The 15926-nt window shown below is 44.2% G+C and overlaps 2 protein-coding genes and 2 non-coding genes across 4 annotated transcripts in view; 3 read left to right on the top strand and 1 right to left on the bottom strand.

Annotated features, from left to right (window-relative positions):
• LOC133544920 (oocyte zinc finger protein XlCOF7.1-like) overlaps positions 1-15926 on the top strand; it is an 88523-nt gene that overhangs the window by 58809 nt on the left and 13788 nt on the right. The window lies entirely within an intron of this gene.
• On the top strand, positions 3966-5734 carry LOC133545190 (gastrula zinc finger protein XlCGF8.2DB-like). Its single transcript, XM_061890565.1, has 2 exons — positions 3966-4213; positions 4305-5734. The coding sequence occupies exon 2, from the start codon at positions 4622-4624 to the stop codon at positions 5630-5632; it is 1011 nt and encodes a 336-aa protein (XP_061746549.1). The 5' UTR covers positions 3966-4213; positions 4305-4621; the 3' UTR covers positions 5633-5734.
• trnad-guc (transfer RNA aspartic acid (anticodon GUC)) lies at positions 12590-12661 on the bottom strand. The gene has a single exon. It is a non-coding gene; the product is annotated as a tRNA-Asp (tRNA).
• trnal-uag (transfer RNA leucine (anticodon UAG)) lies at positions 12801-12882 on the top strand. The gene has a single exon. It is a non-coding gene; the product is annotated as a tRNA-Leu (tRNA).

The raw sequence follows: 15926 nt of genomic DNA on the forward strand, positions 1-15926 counted from the left end.
TACTGAAAAGGTGTGAAAAAGTGGGCCTCACCCTCAATGAAAAATGTGAATTTTCAGTAGAAAAAGTGAAATTCCTTGGACACAACATAAGCGCATCAGGAATCGAGGCTGATCCAGACAAAATCAGCATTCATGGGAATGGTGAATTATGTTGGCAAGTTCTCACCTAGTCTACCAGCTCTCACGAAACCCCTACGTGACCTGTTAAAAAGTGACAGCACATGGACCTGGGACGCACAACAGAAAACAGCCTTTGAAAAAATTAAAAAAGAGCTGAGTTCTCCTCCAGTCCTGGCACAATACAGTCCTAAGAAAGAAACATTAGTATCGGCAGATGCGTCGTCATATGGACTTGGGGCGGTCCTCCTGCAGCAGCAGACATATGGTAGATGGAGACCTGTTGTGTACATATCACGGAGCCTGACGCCCACAGAGATCCAGTACGCGCAAATAGAAAAAGAAGCACTAGCGGCAACATGGGCCTGTGAGCGACTCAGCTCATATCTGCTAGGCTTGGAATTCACAGTGAGAACCGATCACAAACCTTTAATATCGCTGCTTGGCTCTTGGTCTTTGGATGATCTTCCTCCAAGAATTCTTAGATTTAGGCTAAGACTGTTGAGGTTCAACTACAAAATCATACATGTCCCAGGAAAACAACTCGTCACTGCTGACACTCTCTCAAGAGCTCCCCTGGGAATGGAGGCCAGAGAGGCCAATAGTAGCTTGCAGAAAATATGCGGTGCATACATTGATCACATTCTACACTATCTCCCTGCCACTCATAGTAAGCTAGCGTGCATCAAAGAAGTTCAGAGCACAGACAGTGTTTGCAGGCAGCTGAAAACATTGACGGAAAAAGGCTGGCCCTCTCACAGGAGAAGCGTTCCTGAGCATCTTCTGCCATTCTGGTCGGAGAGGAACGATATCAACATGGCAGAGGGCTTGCTTCTTAAGGGAACAAGGATTCTGATCCCTGCATGCATGCAACAGGAAATGATGGAAAGGTTGCATGAAGGCCATCAGGGCGTGACTAAGTGTGTGGCAAGGGCATAAGGATCCCTATGGTGGCCAGGGATAACAAGACAGATTAAAGAGATGGTGGAAAGGTGTGAAATCTGTTGCCAATATTCACAGACAAAGACAGAACCGTTAATGACCACGCCCCTACCAGCACGACCATGGGAAAATGTGCCGGCTGATATCTTTCAGTGGAAGAATGGACATTATATCGTGGTGGTGGACTACTACTCCCGATACATTGAAGTAGCAAACCTCCCGACCCTGACAACATCTACAACTGTGGAGCGACTCAAGGTAATCTTTGCAAGATTTGGATTGCCTGAAATCTTGGTGACTGACAACGGGCCACAGTTTTCTTCCACAGACTTTGCCACTTTTGCCCAGGACTATGGTTTCAACCACACGACCATCAGCCCTCGCTATCCCCAGAGCAACGGAGAAGCAGAGAGAGCTGTCCGTACGGTCAAACAGCTGCTCAACAAAAGTCCAGACCCTCAGAAAGCTCTTTTGGCTTACAGAGCTACACCACTGGCTCACGGGCTCAGCCCAGCGCAGTTGTTGATGGGGAGGAGGATAAGATCAACAGTTCCTACCACTCCTCAAGCATTGAAACCAGCCTGGCCAAACCTCAGAGCTTTCAGGAAAAAAGACAAAGAACTAAAAGAGAAGCATAGTGAGTCATTCAACCTGAGACACAGGACTAAGGACTTACCAGTTCTGGTTCCAGGACAGAGAGTGTGGATTAAAACAGCGCAGACAACAGCTACTGTCCAGGGACCGGCTTCAACACCAAGGTCGTACAATGTGGAAACAGACCAAGGGAGCTTAAGACGAAACAGGGCTCACCTGACAGTGCTCCCAGAAAGAGGTTTATCCTGCCCGGATGAGTCAGGGACTGTCCAAAGGCAGACAGATGCAGGTGAAACAGTGACCAGGTCGGGAAGAGTTTCCCGTCCTCCAGATAGACTGGATTTATGAACATGCTAATTGACCAGAGAGTTTTCCCTGGTCTTGTTTGTTGTTCCTAAAAACATGTGTGTTATGTTGGGTATTAATGTTATTGAATGGGACTTGAATATGCTCAGTTATTAATACCTGGTGAATACGATAGAAGCAACTATCATTTTGGAATTATTTCATTTTGAAACAGTTCTATGTTTTAAATAAAGAAAAGAGGTTTACAAGCTAAAAGGGGGGGATGTACAGATGTTCAGTACAATATCACATAGCGTCCAGAGGGGGCGCTGTTGAGTGTATTGTGGGGATTAAGGGGAGGAAGAAGAACGAGTAAAGGAAGCTGTGTGAAGTTTACATGAAGTCTCTGGAGTCTGCTTTCACGCATATAAACACTACCTCAACAGATTGCAGGAATGTGTCCGCCACTTCGCCGATATGTTTCTTCCGCCGCCGGCTGCCAATCAAACACTGACAGCGGCAGGGCGATCCTCTTCCAAAACAAGCCTCGCAGCTTGTTGCTTCCCAATAAACAACTCGCCTTTAGGTGAGGCAGTTTTTGACTTAAATGTAGCGGTAAAGTCCTATACTATTACGGCTCCTGGTTGCCGAATATAAATGAAGCTAGTTCAGACGTGTGCAGCCGGCTAATAATTGATGTCCAAAATTGTGTCCATGTTTAACAAAAATATATTTAACATCATAAAGTCACATTCATATAACACACTTTGTACAAAAATGGAAAATACACGGGAGCAAACAAATACTAGCCTGGCACAATCAAAAACTGTTGCGCCTCTACTCAGCAACACATGAGCAAGATCCTGACTCCTCCCTAAATAGACTGGCACTTGGCCTTGGAGCCAACCCCTTTAGTGACGTCATCAATTTGACAGACAGAAAGTGTATTTGGCTCTAACAGTTCCGTAATACCATTTTTCAATTTAACAACTTTTACTACTTCACCATCTCTTGACGGATTCAAACAATTCACTCATGCTATTAATATATATTTTTTGAAATCCTGGTTTTCAGAAAATTCCCAAATTTCCAGGAAGTTCCCATTGAAATGAATGGGACATTTTTCCAAGTTGCACAATTCCCACATTTTTCAACCTATTCAAACCATTCCAACATCAACACATTCCACTCATCCTGGACATTCAAACTAACACTTCCCCAAGTTCCAAACCAAATTCCGGTTTTCCCGGAAATTCTAATTCTTCAATATACAAACCGTTCCAACATTCAAACTATTCTTACATTCATACTACATTCTGCCAGCATTTCAGTTCAACTTCAGCATTGGAGCATTCACACACAATTCCTTCAGGAATTGCTTCATCTAGTTATTATTATTATTATTATCATTATATATCAATGTAGCTTACCACATTGAATGTGTGGATTGCATGAATGATGCCTTCTCGGTTCTCATTCTAACGCAAATTGAGTGTCTAGAAACGCACTAATTTAATGTAATCCATTATTACTATTATTGATAAAGTTAAAGTACAGTTAAAAGTTAAAGTACCAATGATTGTCACACACATACTAGATGTGGTGAAATTATTCTCTGCATTTGACCCATCACCCTTGATCACACCCTGGGAGGTGAGGGGAGTAGTGGGCAGCAGCGGTGCCGCGCCCGGGAATCATTTTTGGTGATTTTACCCCCAATTCCAACCCTTAATGCTTTGGTATGACTCGGCCGGGGTTTGAACTGACGACCTACCGATCTCAGGGCGGACACTCTAACCACTAGGCCACTGAGTAGGTAAACAAGTTATCTTTTTGATGGAGTAGTTAGTAGTCTGATTACTTTGTCCCAGTTAACTGCGGTGACACTATCTACATGAAAGCAAAACAGATGTCCTCTTTTTTGGCCAACATGTTGACTGTGCTCAAGCTTATTTAGAACAGACATGTCTCTAAAGATGAATGTGAAAATCACTGTAATTATTGTCCACCAGCAGGGGGAGCTCATCACTAGTACTACTGTGTGAAGGCCGGCATGTGGTACATTATTTCCTGTGTGTGTATGACTTATTCAGAGGGAGAACAGCGCACTTTCACGTATGGTGTCTCCCATTAAGGATTGCAGGAATGAGTTTTAGGATATTTTTGTATGAATAAGGTGGATTGGACGTTGGCCTGGGAAGGCATTCCCCTGAAGGCTTACTTCATGTGTCATTTGGAAGTTCACTGACAGCTCTGAGGGGAAACTGATGAGATTGTGAGATCATATATTGGTGCAGGACAATGTCTCATGTGAATGAGCAAAGCTGGACTTTTCTAAAGAATGTTTGTCTTCTCCTGTCCCGCAGATGTCGAAGAAGAACCTCTACCTCATTAGCAGAAGGAGGAACCACAGTCCCCCAACATACATGAGGACGAAGAGGTACCACATTCCCAACACATTAAAGAGGGAGGAGAGGAGGCACAGCCCTCCGACAAAGAGGAAGAAGAGAAGCCACAGACCCATAATGATAAACTGACCCTTCACATTAAAGGGCAAGTGAAGGACCCACTTATCTTACACATCAAGAATGGAGAGGAGGACCCATGGACCCCTCACTTTAAGGAGCAAGAGAACCCGTTGACCCCTAGCATTAAAAAGGAAGAGGAGACTGGTGTCCCTGTGATGAGTGAAGACGATGAGGTCAAAGGTGAAAGTGCGGAGAAAAGAGAGGCGGAGCCTCCAAATAGCCACTCAATGCAACACAACAGACATGACATGACAACAGAAGCTGATGGAGACCACTGTGGAGGATCACAAGCAGACAAGCTCTTAGCTCCACTATCAGATAGTGAGGACACAACGTCACACTCTCCTGACACTGATGATGAAGACTCTAAAGATGATAAGACATGTCACACTGACAACACTCACTTCAAGTGTTCTCACTGTGACAAGACTTTTAAATACCATTGTCATCTGAAAGTACACATGAGAACACACACTGGAGAAAAACATTTTATCTGCTCAAAATGTGACAAAGGTTTTGGACAACATCAAAATTTGAAATCACATATGAGAATACACACTGGTGAAAAACCTTTTGTCTGTTCAATATGTAGTAAAGGTTTTACACAAAGTCAGAGTTTGAAAAAACACATGAGTACACACACTGGAGAAAAATCTTTTATATGTTTGATCTGTAGTAAAGGTTTTGTCGAAAGTTGCAATTTTAAAGTACACATGAGAACACACACTGGTGAAAAACCTTTTTCCTGTTCAACATGTGGTAAAGGTTTTACAGATATTCAGAATTTGATAAGACACGAGAGAACACACACTGGTGAAAAACGTTGTTCTTGTTCAATCCGTGGCTTATCTCTTACAAGGAAGGAACATTTGAAAGTACACATGAGAGCACACACTGGTGGAAAACCTTTTTCTTGTTCAATCTGTGGTAATAGTTTTATAGAAAGTCAGAGTTTGAAAAGACAGAAGAGAACACATACTGGTGAAAAATCACATTCCTGTCCAATCTGCAACAAAAGCTTTTGTGAACGATCAAACCTTGTAGTAGACATGAGAACACACCCAGGAGAGAAAGTATTGAGTTGCAGTGTGTGTGGTGAAAGGTTCTCTTATAAGTACCAGTGTGAGAAACACAAGTGTGCTGGTGAGAACAGCAGCAGCAAATGAAACTGCAGGATTTGAAATTAACTTTCCAGGCCTTAATTTTGACTCTCTAACAACATCAGCACATATAACATGTGTGACATTGTTGTTTGTGTAACAATCTGTTTAATATGCTTCTACATATAGTATTACTTTTTTCCGTCAAGTACGTGCATTAGTATGCAATCAAATCCATTTTAGTTGTTAATTGCGTCTTTTTTTTATCAAATGAACTCCTTTGTGTTGGGAAGAATGGAAGCTTTCGAGTTATGACATTTTTGTTTTTGTTTCACCGAAAATACAGTAGAGAAGAAATAGTAAATAATTGAAAAACGTAAAATGCTGTAATTAGAATATTTTGAACGTATATATATATATATATATATATATATATATATATATATATATATATATATATATATATATATATATATATATATATGTATATATATATATATATATATATATATATACATATATATATATATATATATATATATATATATATATGTATATATATATATATATATATATATATATATATATATATATATATATATATATATATATATATATATATATATATATATATCTGCCGCCCCTATTGTCGAGACGGCAGATCGGAGCTGTGGCCGCAAGGTAGTTGGTGCCTGTCGGGGCGGCAATCCTAAAACCCCTTGGTGGACACCAGCGGTGAGGGATGCCGTCAAGCTGAAGAAGGAGTCCTATCGGTTCCTTTTGGCTCATAGGACTCCGGAGGCAGTGGACAGGTACCGACAGGCCAAGCGGTGTGCAGCTTCAGCGGTCGCGGAGGCAAAAACTCGGACATGGGAGGAGTTCGGGGAAGCCATGGAAAACGACTTCCGGACGGCTTCGAAGCGATTCTGGACCACCGTCCGACGCCTCAGGAAGGGGAAGCAGTGCACTATCAACACCGTGTATGGTGCGGATGGTGTTCTGCTGACCTCAACTGCGGATGTTGTGGATAGGTGGAAGGAATACTTCGAAGACCTCCTCAATCCCACCAACACGTCTTCCTATGAGGAAGCAGTGCCTGGGGAATCTGTGGTGGACTCTCCTATTTCTGGGGCTGAGGTCGCTGAGGTAGTTAAAAAGCTCCTCGGTGGCAAGGCCCCAGGGTGGACGAGATCCGCCCGGAGTTCCTTAAGGCTCTGGATGCTGTGGGGCTGTCTTGGTTGACAAGACTTTGCAGCATCGCGTGGACATCGGGGGCGTTACCTCTGGATTGGCAGACCGGGGTGGTGGTTCCTCTCTTTAAGAAGGGGGACCGGAGGGTGTGTTCCAACTATCGTGGGATCACACTCCTCAGCCTTCCCGGTAAGGTTTATTCAGGTGTACTGGAGAGGAGGCTACGTCGGATAGTCGAACCTCGGATTCAGGAGGAACAGTGTGGTTTTCGTCCTGGTCGTGGAACTGTGGACCAGCTCTATACTCTCGGCAGGGTTCTTGAGGGTGCATGGGAGTTTGCCCAACCAGTCTACATGTGCTTTGTGGACTTGGAGAAGGCATTCGACCGTGTCCCTCGGGAAGTCCTGTGGGGAGTGCTCAGAGAGTATGGGGTATCGGACTGTCTTATTGTGGCGGTCCGTTCCCTGTACGATCAGTGCCAGAGCTTGGTCCGCATTGCCGGCAGTAAGTCGAACACATTTCCAGTGAGGGTTGGACTCCGCCAAGGCTGTCCTTTGTCACCGATTCTGTTCCTAACTTTTATGGACAGAATTTCTAGGCGCAGTCAAGGCGTTGAGGGGTTCCGGTTTGGTAACCGCAGGATTAGGTCTCTGCTTTTTGCAGATGATGTGGTCCTGATGGCTTCATCTGACCGGGATCTTCAGCTCTCTCTGGATCGGTTCGCATCCGAGTGTGAAGCGACCGGAATGAGAATCAGCACCTCCAAGTCCGAGTCCATGGTTCTCGCCCGGAAAAGGGTGGCGTGCCATCTCCGGGTTGGGGAGGAGACCCTGCCCCAAGTGGAGGAGTTCAAGTACCTAGGAGTCTTGTTCACGAGTGAGGGAAGAGTGGATCGTGAGATCGACAGGCGGATCGGTGCGGCGTCTTCAGTAATGCGGACGTTGTACCGATCCGTTGTGGTGAAGAAGGAGCTGAGCCGGAAGGCAAAGCTCTCAATTTACCGGTCGATCTACGTTCCCATCCTCACCTATGGTCATGAGCTTTGGGTCATGACCGAAAGGATAAGATCACGGGTACAAGCGGCCGAAATGAGTTTCCTCCGCCGTGTGGCGGGGCTCTCCCTTAGAGATAGGGTGAGAAGCTCTGCCATCCGGGAGGAACTCAAAGTAAAGCCGCTGCTCCTTCACATCGAGAGGAGCCAGATGAGGTGGTTCGGGCATCTGGTCAGGATGCCACCCGAACGCCTCCCTAGGGAGGTGTTTAGGGCACGTCCAACCGGTAGGAGGCCACGGGGAAGACCCAGGACACGTTGGGAAGACTATGTCTCCCGGCTGGCCTGGGAACGCCTCGGGATCCCCCGGGAAGAGCTAGACGAAGTGGCTGGGGAGAGGGAAGTCTGGGTTTCCCTGCTTAGGCTGTTGCCCCCGCGACCCGACCTCGGATAAGCGGAAGATGATGGATGGACTAAATGTAAATTAGTTTCCAGTACAACAACACTTGCTGGTAGGGATGGGTACCGTTCACTTTTCAACCGATACGGCACAGATTCTGGTACCCCAAAATCGGTACCTGTTCTCAACGTTCCCCCTTTTTTGGTGCTTTTGTGTGAGGTAATAATATTATTTGTGATAATAAATCACAATTTTTATTGCAACATTTAAAATGATACTGTAATATTAACTGTTGTCCTTTTGTTACATCTTGTTTAATTATTATCATATTATCATTTACAAGAACGTTTATTTACAGTTGCAAGTCCAATACACTAGATGACAGTTGTTGGAGACGTATACTCTTTTTGTCCGTCAAATTCATGACGTCACTAAAGGGCTTGGCTCAAGTCCAAGTGCCAGTCTACTTAGGGAGGAGCTGGGATGCTCAGGTGTTGCTGAGTGGAGGCGCAACAGTTTTTGACTGTGCCAGGCTAGTATTTTTTTGCTCCCGTGTATTTTCCGTTTTTGTTCCAAAGTGAGTTTTATAACGTGACTTTGTCATAATAAATATTTTTGTTAAACATTATCACAATTAGTGATGGGTTGATGAGGCTTCATGTATCGTTTCGACACATTGCAAAACTGTATTGATACTCTGTCAATACTGTTTCACTAAATACTGACATCTGCTGGACATTAAAAATCCTTACAGGCAGCCTATTGACCGACTCAACTGACACCGATTTTAGAATAGAATAGACTAAAATAGAAAGTACTTTATTGATCCCTGGGGGAAATTCAGCACCACAGTTTGCTCACAATGGACAATAATAATAATATATAATATGTAACATATATTATATATATAATATATGAATAGTATAAATATATTCTACATTTAAGTGCAGTCAAGAAGGAACATATGCATTATACAGTCTGATGGCGGTCGGTATGAAGGACCTCCTGTGTCGTTCCGTGTTACATTTTGGGAGTCTGAGCCTTCCACTGAACGTGCTCATTCTCTCCGCAAGGTCCGAGTGTGATGGGTGGGAGGTGTTGTCCATAATGGCTAGGAGTTTTGCTACACTTCTCCTGTCTGACACCACCGCCAGAGAGTCCAGCTCCAATCCCACCACGTTACTGGCCTTTTCTACCAACTTGTCCAGTCTGTTTGCGTCCCTCACTCTCAGCCCGCTGCCCCAGCAAACCACGGCGTACAAGAAGGCGCCCGCCACCACCGACTCATAGAACATCTTCAACATCCTTGTCCAGACGTTGAAGGATCCTAGCCTCCTGAGGATGTAGAGGAGGCTCTGTCCCGTCTTGTAGAGGGCCTCAGCGTGTTTTGACCCATTCAGCTTGTTGTCCATGTGTACTCCGAGGTATTTATAATCCTCTACCATCGACCCCCCTGATGGAAACAGGGGGTCGCCGGACTACTCCTTCTCCTTCCCAAGTCAACAACCAGCTCCTTGGTCTTCGTCACATTAAGCTGGAGGTGGTTCTTTCCACACCATGTGACAAAGTCCTCCACCAGTTTTATGACCTAGTATGTACAATAATATAAACCAAATCATTGTATTTTATTTAGGATTATTTCATATCTTCATTTAAATAAAAATATATTTTTATCTTTTTTAGATACAGTCAATAAATAAGGTGAACATGATTGATTGATTGAAACTTGTATTAGTAGATTGCACAGTTCAGTACATATTCTGTACAATTGACCACTAAATGGTATGCACATGTATCATAACATGAAAATCTAAGAGAACTTGTTGTGAATGAGGATGCTTGTGGACTGGGAATTTTTTTTTTTTTTTTACATGCGCTCTGAATACGCACTGTTGATTGATTTATTGATTGAAACTTTTATTATTAGATTGCACAGTACAGTACATATTCCGTACAATTGACCACTAAATGGTAACACCCAAATAAGTTTTTCAACGTGTATGAATCGGGGTCCACGTTAATCAATTCATGAAAAAAAGGTAATGGGTTTGAACAAGTGCCCTAAGGAACTCAGCATGGACAACTACAGTCCTCCACTCTACCAACTGAGCTATCGAAGAGATTGTTTGTTGCTGCTTTTTAATGTAACCAATAGGATGTGTGTGTGGGTGGGACAATGCTGGAAAGTTTGAAAGAACAGGATGAAACGACAAGGAAATGAACACAAATACCTTTTTTTCCGATATATGATCAAAATATTCCCACACGGTGGAAATGATCTCCGACGACGATAAATGACGAATGACCAACGACAGAAGTGCGGCGATTCTGTTGGCAGCAGCATCTCGTTGACAAATGCACTTCCTTATAAACACAGGGTGGCGCACGGGTGCCAGTGCGACACAGTTCGCGTATCGGTCACGTGACCGAAACAGCTCATGATCGGTCACGTGACTTTCTAAGAGCGGTACGCGCACCGACACAGGGTTTTGCTCTATGAGCTCGACGCATGCATTGGTGTTGCCGGACCCATCACTAGTCACAATTCTGGACATCAATTATTAGCTTGCTGCAAACGTCCGAACTTGCTTCATTTATATTCGGCAACCAGTAGCAGTAATAGTCCAGGACTTTACCGCTACATTAAGTCAAAAACTGCCTCACTGGAACTCGAGTTGTTTATAGGGAAGCAACAATAATACAAAAATTGCCATTGTTAAAATGTGTGCACACAAATATTGACAAATCCAATGCATTGGTGACTATTTGACTTGACTTGCGCGTGGGTTGACTTTTCCAAATGGAGGAGGAGGGAGCACACACCTGCACTGACGAACATAAACAGCCACAGGAGGACAGTGTGGCTCAACGTGACAATGATGGACAAGGGGTTGAGGGGTTGAAGGGAAAAAACGTTTGGTAAAAATGACACCCAAGGCTCTAGGTCACAAAATTGTTTGCAGGGGGAAAGAAAATTAAAGTTGCAAATTCTTTCAATGCTGAAAGAGGGGGTCATTGTCGTGTGAAATGACGAAACACGTTCACATGAGCTAAAGGAGGAATTGAGCAGGTTTATGGATTTATATCATGCGACCAGAAAAGCGCACCAAACTTTGTTGTCTCTGTTGCCAGATGATGAGTATAGTAAACATGATACATGGTACAAAGCAAACATGTTGAATTTTGATGGTTTTATTGACAATGTTGACAGTTTTATGTATTCTCAAAATGATGATGACAATGATGATGAGGTTGAAAATGAGGTCACATTAAAACCAAGAGTGTAAGTGGAACCTAGCAAATACCTTTCACATAAAACACTCAAGATAGCAGAGAATAGCTTCTATCTATCGACCTCTGGGTTATGGGCCCAGCATGCTTCTGCTGCGCCACTCTGCTAACTGTATATGCTTCCTAGCTTTATGGCGGCATAGATTAACATACCATCGCTTAGGGACAAGCAGTAGAAAATGGATGGATGGATGTTTCCCTGCTGAGAAACATGTCTGTTTTCTGAAACGAAAATAATTTGTCCCTGTCAAATAGTACTAATGCACCCCAAAGTAGAGAAGTTTGTTTCTTCCGCAGAACTGGACTTCCAACAGTTGAGGTACCGACACTGTGGACTTAAAAATTAAATGTTGACAAACTTGTCAGTAAGAAAAGGTTCAAATCCCTTCTAATCTTTTACTTACATTCTTGGTTTCAAATTAATCCCATCCATCCATCCATTTTCTAATGCTTATTCCCTATCTCAGCTACAATCGGGCATAAGGCAGGGTACACCCTGGACAAATCGCCACCTCATCGCAGGTCCAACACAGATAGACAGACAACATTCACACTCACATTCACACACTAGGGACCATTTATCCGCAACACTGAATTTGAGTCACTAACTCCAATAGACAATTTTCCCTTTTTGATATTTTGTTATGCATCCTAATTTCGAGGAATGCAAAAAACTGTAGTAAACTGTAGGACTGTGCAGTATATTTGGGTCCAAGCAATACAACATTACAGGACTCTCGCTACTATATTGGATCCACTATGGACTGGACTCTCACTGTTATGTTGGATCCACTATGGACTGGAATTTCATAATATCATGTTAGACCCGCTCGACATCCATTGCTTTTGGTCTCCCCTGGGGAGGGTGGAGGGGGTGGGGGTGGTTGCCCACATATGCGGTCCTCTCCAAGGTTTCTTATAGTCACTGTCACCGACATCCCACTGGGGTGAGTTTCTCCTTACCCGTATGTGGGCTCTGTACCGCGGATGTCGGTGGGGCTTGTGCAGGCCTTTGAGACACCTGTGATTTAGGGCTATATAAATAAACATTGATTGATTGATTGATACATTTTTCAGAGAGGGATACTGTGGTCACAGCTCAAGGTTAAAGAAGATTTTTACTAATGAAAATAAGAGGAACCAAAATCACCTCCCCGTCAGGGAATCGAACCCTGGTCTTCCGCGTGACAGGCGGAGATACTGTCCACTATACTAACGAGGACTGTATTTCCTAGTGTTTTCTAAAGGACAAGCAAACGATCCAAGCCTATCCCTGCCACGCCACAACCAAAGTGATGCAATGTCATACGTTTGCCGTCTCGTAATGCCGATAAATTGATCATCTAAAGCACATTTATGGCGGTTGTGTGGCCGAGTGGTCTAAGGCGCAGGATTTAGGCTCCAGTCTTTCAGGAGGCGTGGGTTCAAATCCCACCACAGCCATTTCTGTTCTGGTAACCACCTTGTTTCTTTCCTGACCTAAGCAATTAGATCTAGCTTGGTCATCATTTGGAATGCTCTGGAAAACTTGTGGAAATCAGGCCAAAACATTAGCTTGAGAGTTCTTTACGTTAGGAATGTGATCAAAAAGAACACAACCCGGGGTGAGGATGTGTGCAGCAGTCCAAATACAACATAAAATAAGTGAAGGGTTGGTCTGACTTTCCCACACAGTTATAAGGACGAAGCCCCGGGATAGTGAAAAAGGTAGATTTTCCAAAAGGGATGTGGATTCAGAAAGGTCCATGGCATCTGTGCTAGAAACAAAAATGCAAAAATGTATTCATCTTCAACATCAATTATTTAATATAGCAAAGGACAGTTTTGTTTCATTGACTTGGTATGGTTGTAAGGTGGATATGTATGTTTTTGTCAAACTGTCTTCTGAAAATCTGCACCCCTACCGTAGACATTCAGGCCACTTTTATTTGTTCCTGTATTCGGATCACACCGCAGTGACGTATCGCTGGTCGGCACGGAGCGACTTGCAGGAGGGAGATGGCCTGTCTGGTGACATTGTGTGGAAATAACAACCTCAACCTCAACACAGACTACACCAAGGAGTCAAAAGAGGACATGAGAAAGGAACGTCTGTTTGCTCTTGTTAGAATTGTATACTTTTTCCAAGTCCAAGTCCATATTCCTGCAGGAGTTTCCTAAGACACAAAAGTTCCCTCTCAAAGACTTTTGCAAAACACATTTCTGACTTTGTACAACTGACATGGTGTGGGGGCTTCGTGCATCCGTCAAAAAGGCAGGCAGAGGGCAAGTGTCTGGGTTAATTGTCATCTCCCTGGGATAGTTGTCATCTCCGTGGTGGTCCAGTGGATAGGATTTGGCGCTCTCACTGCTGTGGCCCGGGTTCAATTCCCGGACTGTCTACCCTGTCTGGGAGCATTCAATTTATAATTTATTTCCCATCTCATGTTTATGCTCATTGGATGCAAAGCATTAACATTGACATTTTCAAAAAAGGCAACAGGAAAATTGTTTAACTGTTCTTCGGCGTGAAGTCTGCACAATGGGTGTTCTTATCATGACGTGAAAACGAACACTCTATGTGGAACCTCGCAGATTCCTTTTACCTTAAACACTCGAGATAGATAGATTCGATCTATCAACCTCGGGATTATGGGGGCAGCACTCTTCTGCTGCGCCACTCTGCTAATTGTATATGCTCCCTAGCTTTATAGAGACGTAGAGTTAAATGCCATCGCTTACAGACAAGCAGTAGAAAATGGATGGATGGATGTTTTCCTGGTGAGAAACTTGTCTGTTTTCTGAGACGAAAATAATTTGTCCTTGTCAAATAGAACTAATGCACCCCAAAGGAGAGGTGTTTGTTTCTTTTGAGGAACTGAACTTCCAACAGTAGAGGTACCGACACTGTGGACTTAACAAGATTAAATGTTGACAAATGTGTCAGTAAGAAAAGGTTCAAATCCCATCTTATCTTTTACATATATTCTTGGTTTCAAATTAACCCGCAATACAGAATTTTAGTCACTGACTCTAGTAAACAATTTTTCCTTTTTGAAAACTTGTTATGCATCCTAATTTCGAGGAATGCAATAAACGGTAGTTAAGTATTATAATATCTGTAGGACTGTGCAGTATATCCGGGTCCACGCATCACAATTTTCAGAGGGGATACTGTGGTCACTGCTCAAGGTTGAACAATCAATCAATCAATCAATTAACCAACCACTGTATCTTTTGTTACTCTAGTGTATCAAGTACAGATTTTGGGCTTCTGCCGAGTGGGGGCGGAACTCTTCACTCTGCCACTCATTCACAGACTTTCAAGCTGCTTTAACTAAAACTTTTGACCCGGTGTCCTCCAGCAGAGAAGGCACAAGAGCTAAGCAATTTAAAGCAGGGTAGCGGCTCTGTATGCGACTACACCACCCGCATCCGCATGCTAGCCGCAGAAAGCGGGTGGGGAGACAGGGCCCTCTATGAAGTCTTTCTGAAGGGACTCGGAGCTTCCAATCAGGACCTCCTTGCTCCCTTGGACCAAAATGGTAAATGATAAATGGGTTGCACTTGTCTAGCGCTTTTCTACCCCTTTTTAAGGAGCTCACAGCGCTTTGATTGTATTTCCACATTCGCCCATTCACTCACACACTGACAGTAGGAGCTGCTATACAAGGCGCTCACCAGGACCCATCAGGAGCAAGGGTGAAGTGTCTTGCCCAAGGACACAATGGACATGACTAGGATGGTAGAAGGTTGGGATTGAACCAGTATCCCTCAGATTGCTGGCAAGGCCACTCTACCAACTTCGCCACACCATCCCCAACCTACCAGACAACCTAGATGCCCTCATCGCACTCGCCATCCGGATGGACAACCGACTAGCCCAGCTCAAACGACAGCGAGGAGGAGGACCGGCTACGGCAGGAAGAACCACCCATCCTTTCGCACCTAGCGGGGCGACCACTCAGCGTTCACACCCGGAGCTATGTCCTCACCTCCGCACTGACCTGAAGGAGGATCCCATGCAGCTAAAGAGAGCCCGACTGACCCCAGAGGAGCGACGCAAGTAGCTGATGGAGGGGAGATGTTTTTACTGTGTCATTTCATGTCCAACCAAGGGATCCCAGGTGGCGAGTCACGTTCCGGCGGTACCTCAGATGCCACGCACTCTCACTAAGGTCACGATAACGCATCTCACGGCCACAGATCTAGAGTTTAATAGACTCTGGGGAAGACGAGAGTCTGATGGACTGGGGTTTAGCTAAGAAACTAGGACTCAAGTCAGAACCGCTAGCTAAAACCATTAGGGCGAGGTCTTTCAACGGTAAGGAGCTTTTCACTATCTCACACATCAGTTAACCGGTCCAAATGAACATTGACTGCCATCAGGAAAAGATTTGTCCGTACTTAATTACTTAACCCTCCCTTTCGCTGATCTTAGGGCATCCATGGCTGTACCAGCATAATCCTTGGGTTAACTGGAAAACAGGGAAGATCAGTGAATGGGG

This window comes from Nerophis ophidion, linkage group LG28 (genome assembly GCF_033978795.1).
Source record: "Nerophis ophidion isolate RoL-2023_Sa linkage group LG28, RoL_Noph_v1.0, whole genome shotgun sequence".
NCBI classification, from domain to species: domain Eukaryota; kingdom Metazoa; phylum Chordata; class Actinopteri; order Syngnathiformes; family Syngnathidae; genus Nerophis; species Nerophis ophidion.